The sequence below is a fragment of the Macaca thibetana genome, chromosome 3 (genome assembly GCF_024542745.1).
Source record: "Macaca thibetana thibetana isolate TM-01 chromosome 3, ASM2454274v1, whole genome shotgun sequence".
NCBI classification, from domain to species: domain Eukaryota; kingdom Metazoa; phylum Chordata; class Mammalia; order Primates; family Cercopithecidae; genus Macaca; species Macaca thibetana.
The window spans coordinates 3889230-3897241 of record NC_065580.1 but is presented as its reverse complement, the minus strand read 5'-3'; the positions used below and the strand labels follow the sequence as shown (position 1 = coordinate 3897241).

At 56.4% G+C, this 8012-nt stretch overlaps 1 protein-coding gene across 1 annotated transcript; it reads left to right on the top strand.

The window, feature by feature from the left end:
- Positions 1 to 410: 410 nt before the first annotated feature.
- Positions 411 to 7148, top strand: EN2 (engrailed homeobox 2). The gene is made up of 2 exons (XM_050785730.1): positions 411 to 1453; positions 4708 to 7148. Exons 1-2 carry the CDS (start codon positions 766 to 768, stop codon positions 5022 to 5024), a joined length of 1005 nt encoding a protein of 334 aa, XP_050641687.1. The 5' UTR covers positions 411 to 765; the 3' UTR covers positions 5025 to 7148.
- Positions 7149 to 8012: the final 864 nt, after the last annotated feature.

The following is an 8012-nucleotide window of genomic DNA, read 5'->3' as shown; positions in this document are numbered from 1 at the left end:
GCGGAGGCCGAGGCGGCGAGGGCGGCGGACGGCCGGGGAGCGCGGGCGGCCCAGCCCGGCCCGGCCCGGCCCTGGCCTCGCGTCTCTCACCCATGCGACTCGGGCTGCGGAGCTCCGCGGGGCTCGGCGGGGGCGCGGCCGCACGCCGGTGGGGCGCCCCGGCCCGCAGCGGGGCGGCGGCCGCGCGGAGGGGGCCTCCATGTGCGTGCGGGAGGTGGCGGGCGCGCTGACCGCGGGCGCCCCGCACCCTCGAGGGCCGGCTGGGGCGCGCGTGCGGGGACGGCCGGGCGGCGGCGGCGGCCGGAGCCGGCCCGGGCGGGCGTGAGCGCCGGAGAGTGCGCTGCCTGCATGCGCGCAGCTCTCGTCCCGGGCGGCCCAGGCGGCGGCGCCGGAGCCCGAGGCGGCCGGACGCGGAGAGGAGCGCTGAGCCCGGGAGGCGGCCCGCGTCCCCGCCGGACCACTGCGACTGTCTAGAGCCTGGCCGCGCGGCGAAGTCGAGGACTTGGCTCTGTTGAATCTCCCGGCGTCTGGGCGAGCCGCGCGGCTCTTGGTGTTTCTAACCCAGTTCGTGGATTCAAACGTGGCTCCCCGCCGAGCGCGGCCGGCGACTTGTAGGACCCCAGCCCTGGCCGCGGCCGCCGCGCAAGCCCTCGGAAGACTCGGCGGGGTGGGGGCGCGGGGGTCTGCGTGTGCACCGCGGGAGGGCCGAAGGCTGATTTGGAAGGGCGTCCCCGGAGAACCAGTCTGGGATTTACTGTGAACAGCATGGAGGAGAATGACCCCAAGCCCGGCGAAGCGGCGGCGGCGGTGGAGGGACAGCGGCAGCCGGAATCCAGCCCCGGCGGCGGCTCGGGCGGCAGCGGCGGCGGTAGCAGCCCGGGCGAAGCGGACACCGGGCGCCGGCGGGCTCTGATGCTGCCCGCGGTCCTGCAGGCGCCCGGCAACCACCAGCACCCGCACCGCATCACCAACTTCTTCATCGACAACATCCTGCGGCCCGAGTTCGGCCGGCGAAAGGACGCGGGGACCTGCTGTGCGGGTGCGGGAGGAGGAAGGGGCGGCGGAGCCGGCGGCGAAGGCGGCGCGAGCGGTGCAGAGGGAGGCGGCGGCGCCGGCGGCTCGGAGCAGCTCTTGGGGTCCGGCTCCCAAGAGCCCCGGCAGAACCCGCCGTGCGCGCCCGGCTCGGGCGGGCCGCTCCCAGCCGCCGGCAGCGACTCTCCGGGTGACGGGGAAGGCGGCTCCAAGACGCTCTCGCTGCATGGTGGCGCCAAGAAAGGCAGCGACCCCGGCGGCCCCCTGGACGGGGCGCTCAAGGCCCGCGGCTTGGGCGGCGGCGACCTGTCGGTGAGCTCGGACTCGGACAGCTCGCAAGCCGGCGCCAACCTGGGCGCGCAGCCCATGCTCTGGCCGGCGTGGGTCTACTGTACGCGCTACTCGGACCGGCCTTCTTCAGGTGAGCCCGCGGGGACCACGCGTCCCAGCTCGCCGTGGGGAGGTCCGCGGAGCTGGGGGGCGGTGCTGGCGCGGGAACTTACCGGGAGGAAAAAATCTCGAACCTCCCCCGCACACACGCACAAAGACTCACGCGACATTGTGTGAAGCTGACGCCTGCCGGGGCAGCGGCCAGCCGTCCAGCGGCAGGACTGATTCGCTAGGGAGCACAGACTTCTTAGCACCGTAGAAGGGACCTCCTTTCTTTCTCTGTCTCTCTCTCTCTCCTTACTCTCTCTCTGTCTCCCGTCTCTCTCTTCCACCCCGCCTTAGGGCATCTGTTCCCAGCCCGTAACCCATGTCTCCCCCACTGTAGTTTTTTTGGTGGGAACGGGGTGGCTGGAAGATGGGCCCGGAAGTGCACACTCTCAACCCCTTCCCTGCGATCTTTCAACTCAGGCCAGGCCCGGGATGCATGCCCCAGCCCACCCCAGACTCGTCCTACCGTTCGGTTATCCCGGCTGTGCTCGGGGAAGAAAAGGCGAGGCCCTTTGCTGCTCTGCCTTCTGCCCCTCGGGCCTGCGCTGACCGGTGGGACGCAGGAGGACACACACAGGGAAGGAGGAAAATAAAGGCGCCCTTTTCCCTTGGCTCCACTTTATTTGCCAACGGCAGCCCCCAGTGGTGGGGCTCAGCCCCCTTCCTGCACACAGCGAGGACAAGGGAGGCAGCCGTCCTTCCCTGCACCTGCCATCCCCAAATAGGAAGGACCTTCTCTCCAGGTTTCCTGGGGGCTGCGATAGAGATGCTGGCTGTGTTTTTTCATAGATCTGGGATTTTAAAAAACTAAGTCCATGTCCTTGTAGAAATCATCAACTGCATTCCATGCGGGTCTGCGGCTGGGAACCGCCATTAGGAGTGGGCTGTTTGACCCCAAGCTGGCAGCGGATCCCCGCTGCCCCCAAACCCTCAACTATTTTGCGGGGGTCATTGGTCCAGATCATCGCAGGAGTGAGCCAGCCCTTCGGCCGCCATCCCGCAGAAATATGCGTGCATATTTCTGATGAAATTCAGATTTCTCCAGCTAGATCTGAAATTTGCTCCATTGTTCTCGTCTTCCTCCTTTGTTAATATTTAATTAACATACAGGCTCACAATGCCGGGCGAGGAGCCTCGGCCGGGCTTTGTGAGGCGCCGGAGTTCGCCGAGCCAGCCCCCAACGGCCCAGGAGCTGGGCAGCACCGCCTGGCCCAGCCCAGTCCAAGTCGCCTATCTTCATGGGCTTTAAAATATCCCTGCAAGATAATGTTTCTGTTCTTTGGCTTCTCCGAAAGAAAGGGCAGAGAGAGTTTTCTTGGGGAGGTTTGATTCTGTTTCTGAGACTCCTAAGTATTTGTCTTTTGAAAGAAAATCAACAACAAAAAAAGGGAACTAAAAATTTTTATTTTAGGGAAATTTCTTTCTATAAAATGATGTCTTTTTGAGGGTTGATTCATGGGTGCATTAACAAGAGCCCCAGGACCGGAAGAGTTTGGGGGTAGGGCACATACTTCTCTGGGGAACGGAGTGGTTGGAGACCCAGACAGAGGCGGGCTCGGGGAGCAGGAGGCTGAAGCCTCTCCTGGAGCCGTGTGCCCCATCCCCCAACACCATTCCGGAGAGCCAACTCCATCCCCAAATCTGCACCTACCCCCGCCAAAGCCAGGCCCACTGGCGTGGAGCCCTGGGCTTACAGCAAGACTCTCACTGAGTGTGTGTGTGCACTGGGGTGGGTGCTCTCATGGGTGGTCAGCCTGCCTGTGGGTTGCTTTAAAAGCTACCCTTGGTGCCCTCCTGGTGGTGCCCACAGATCCTCTTTCTCCAGGCCCGGCTCCTGGGGAGAGCACAAGGCTCAGTTAGCCGTGAGGGAGTGCTTGGTGTTCACCCTGAGCCTCCAGTTGGTCTCCCACCTCTTGCTGGGCACAGCCCCAGCACCCTAGTTGACTCTCCTGACCTGGGCAGGGTGCAGTCCCAGGGCCTCCAATGAGATCCACATTCCTCTTCTCTTCAGGGTGCCCGGCAGCTCTCTGGCCCTGAAGGGTGGGGGGCCCCGGCCTTCTCCAGCTGCAGGGACCTGTGATGAAGCTGGGGCCAGATGCTCCCTAAAGCCCATTCATATACCGCACAAATTGAAACCCAGAGGCGAGGTCACCACTCCCTGCCCATGGCCTTGCTCCCTTCTTCCCCCACAGGGAACACCAGGGGGTTGAGCCTCTTAACACCAAAAAGAAACTGATTACACTTCCCTCCTTCTGCTCTCCTCCCTCTGCTCTTTCCCCACGGATAGCAGGTCCTAGGAGCCTTAGATCGACCCTTCCCAAAACCTGGGGTAGGTCCATAGGGAGGAGGCCAGGGCAGCTTCAGAAGTCTGAATCCCAGTGGGGAGGCACAGTGGGGAGGGTCAGAAGTGTGGACCTGGCCAAGGTCAGCTGGGCCACCCTGTTGTCCCCAGTGAAGAAGTCCCATGTCTGGGGAAAGGGAGGTGCAGTCAACACCCTTGCAGACCCAGGTCTCTCCTGGACAGGAAACCTGGGAGATTTCCAGTGGGTGATGAAGGACTCACAGTAGCTCGGTGCCCCTCCCGACCCAAGAGGGAAGTGCATGCACCCACTCTTCCTTATAAGAATGAACTTGGGCCCACAGAGCCCTTGGCTGGGAGTCATAGAGGAGCTTGGGTGGAGGCAGACACTCTGGGCCCCTCCTGTCCTCAGGGCCCACCTGCCCCTGATTCCCACAGCCCCTGGCACCCTGTGGGGTATCCGCATGAGGGTCCCCATCACAACCCTCAGGGTGCCTCCTGCTTCTGTGACCACCCTGCAGCCTTTCCCAGGCTTCCCTCCAACCCTCTCTCCCAGCACCTACCCCCATCCCTGTTCTCGAACAGAGCCTCAGAAAGGGCTAGGAAAAACCAAGCCAGAAAGTTCAGGGAGTTTTGCTTACATCCAGGAGTTTTACTTTTATCTAGAGGTCCCTCGTTTGTCGTCTGTGGTCAGCCTGTCGACTAGGCCTGCCCCATAGCCCCATTTACATCACACCCCGTCCTCCCTCACCAAGTGGTGGAGGTCCACGCTGAGCCGATGCCCAGCCCGAAGTCCAGCCCCACATCTGGCCATTCAGCCTCCAGTGGCCTTGGACAAGTCACTTCCTCTCTTGGGGTCCCAGAATCCTTACCCGGTGCCTACTGGGTGGCACACGTCTGGGTAACCTGACTTCTCTCTGTCCACCACATCTACCCAGGTCCCAGGTCTCGAAAACCAAAGAAGAAGAACCCGAACAAAGAGGACAAGCGGCCGCGCACGGCCTTTACCGCGGAGCAGCTGCAGAGGCTCAAGGCCGAGTTCCAGACCAACAGGTACCTGACAGAGCAGCGGCGCCAGAGCCTGGCGCAGGAACTCAGCCTCAACGAGTCACAGATCAAGATTTGGTTCCAGAACAAGCGCGCCAAGATCAAGAAGGCCACGGGCAACAAGAACACGCTGGCCGTGCACCTCATGGCACAGGGCTTGTACAACCACTCCACCACGGCCAAGGAGGGCAAGTCGGACAGCGAGTAAGGCGGGGGGCATGGAGGCCAGGTCTCAGTCCGCGCTAAACAATGCAATAATTTAAAATCATAAAGGGCCAGTGTATAAAGATTATACCAGCATTAATAGTGAAAATATCGTGTATTAGCTAAGGTTCTGCAATATTCTATGTATATATAATTTACAAGTGGTATAAAATCCAAAATATCTGACTATAAAATATTTTTGTTTTTTGTGTTTATGAGATTATGCTAATTTTATGGGTTTTTTTTCTTTTTTTGCGAAGGGGGCTGCTTAGGGTTTCATCTTTTTTTAATCCCCTAAGCTACATTATATGACATTGGACACTTTTTTATTATTTCAAAAGAAGAAAAAATTAAAACAACTTGCTGAAGTCCAAAGATTTTTTATTGCTGCATTTCACACAACTGTGAACCGAATAAATAGCTCCTATTTGGTCTATGACTTCTGCCACTTTGTTTGTGTTGGCTTGGTGAGGACACCAGGAGGGGCCCACACCTCAAGCCTGGGCCAGCCACCTCAAGACCTTGGGGAGCTTAGGGGACCTGGTGGGGGAGAGGGGACTTCCAGGGTCCTTGGGCCAGTTCTGGGATTTGGCCCTGGGAAGCAGCTGAGCGTATCCCAGGCCTGCCCTGGGAAGTCGGCTCCATGCTCACCAGCAGCCGCCCAGGCCCACAGCCTCACCCAGCTCCCTCTCCTCACCCTCCTGCCGTCTAACTCCCTCTCCTCCTTCTCCTCATCCACCTTTCTCCTCCTCCTTCCTCCTCTTTCCTCTTGCTCCTCCTTTCTTCTTCTTTTTCTTCTTCTTCTCCTCCTCCTCCTCCTCCCTCCTCCTCATTCCTTCCTCCTCCTCCTCTTTTCTCCTCCTCCTCCTCACCAAGGCCCAACCATGTGCGTACATCGTCTGTGTCTGTGGTCTGTGTCGCTGTCCCCAGTCCCACTGCAGCCCTGCCACAGGCCTAACCCTCATGCCCTGGGCACTGCCTCCATGCAGAAGCGCTTCGACGTTCTGGGGCTAAAGGCCTGGGGCATGTGGCCTAAAGCCCACGAGCGGTGGGGCGACCCTCCTTTTGGCTTGGCCCCAGGAATTTCCTGTGGCTCCATCAGCCACCCTGGGTGCCAGCCAGGGTCCCAGAAATGAGGCCATGGCTCGCTGTTTCTGGGCACGCAGATGGCTCTGTAGAGGGAGATGGCATCATCTTCCTTTCCTTTTTCTTCCCTGTTTTTTTTTTTTTTTTTCATTTTTTCCTTTATTTTTTTCTTTTCTTGGAGTGGCTGCTTCTGCTATAGAGAACATTCTTCCAAGATAAATATGTGTGTTTACACATATGTCTGTACGCATGTGAACACACACACACACCAGGCGTGTTTGAGTCTACAGTTCTGGAAGGTGGCTATCTTGTCTTTCAAAAGAACTCAGAATCCTCCAGGATCTAGAGGAAGGAAGAAAATGTGTAAATAATCATTTCTTATCACCTTTTGTCTTTTCTTGTTTTCTAAAGTATACATTTTATTTTTGAAGGTGTGGTACAGTGTAAATTAAATATATTCCATATATTTCCCACCAAGTACCTATATATATATAAACAAACACATTATATATAACTCCACACTGTCTTCTGTTTAGTGTATGGGGAAAGACCAGTCCAACTGTCCATCTGTGGCTGGGACAGCACAGGGGGTGTGCCCATGGCTGAGCTGGGAGTCCCAGTGGTCTCCCTGAGGACTGAGGGTGAACTTCTCTCTTTGCCTTAAACCTCTTCATTTCATTGCAGTAATAGTTTTACTTTGTACATAATAGCGTAAACCTTTTTAAAAAGGAAAGTATAAAAACAAAAGTTGTAATTTAAAAGTCTGTGAATAACCATCTGCTGCTTAGGAAACTCAATGAAATGACATGCCTTTTTAGCAGAAAGCAAAGTTGGTTTCTGTTTTTGTTTTCTTTTGTTGTTCTAGTTTATAAAACGTGCATTTTACAGTTCCAGTATCAAATATTTATAATCTTATGAGAAATGAATGAATGTTTCTATTTACAACTGTGGTTATCAAAATTGTGAACACCCCCCGCATTTTTGTGTGTTTAAATTCTTGAAGGTTACATTAAATAAAACAAAACCTCTTTATTATAAAATACTGAAGGTCCCAGGTGGAATGATGAGTTTTCTAAGCATGTCTGAGTGCAGAGGAACTGCCTAGGCATCCTCCCCCGTACTCAGGCACTCATGGCCTTCGCCCCACCTCAGAGCAGGTGCCAGGTGCCTACCTTTGTATCGAGAGGTGATTATTATTTTTTTTTAAATGAGACAGTTTGGATATGTCACATATGAGCACAGAATAACCAAAATAATTTAAGTACACATTTTGTTACCACGAGGAAGTGTTCAAAACTACGGTGCTATTCCAGTGACTACATTTTTTTAAATTTTGCAAAGTTCAACAGGTCTCCCTCCGGCTGGGTGCTCACTGGCCCTGCCACCCCCGCTGGGCCGAGGTGCTTCCCCCTGGGGACAGGAACTTTTTACTCCACTGAGACAAAGAGAGTTTCCTTTTCAAAGTGTCTTTTTTGTTTACCTTTTGTTGTTTCCCCCCCAAAACAAAAGACTTTGTACAACTTCCTAAGCAGGCCTGGGGGAGGGAGCAGCTTCGCCTGTGGAGTCCCCCTCACCAGGAAGTGTTAGGGATCTTTGAACCAGTGATCTACGCGTTGAATTGCTGTATTTCCAAACTTTCATGGTTAAAAAAAAATTTTTTTTTCTTCTTCTCCCTGTAAAAGAAACTCAGAGACTGACGAGGATCTTCTGTTATGGAAGGCGACTTTTCAGGCGTTTTCTGTTTCCCCAGGCAGCTGGGCCGTTGGCATTCCCAGGCGGAAGCGGGGCCTCTGGGCTGGGCCTCTGCCCTGCCAGGAAGCGGTCTGGGGGCGGACCCTCGGGATTTTCAGATCCCTGGAAAGAGAGAGCTGGGATCTAACCGCGGAGACTCCCGAGTTCTCGTTGC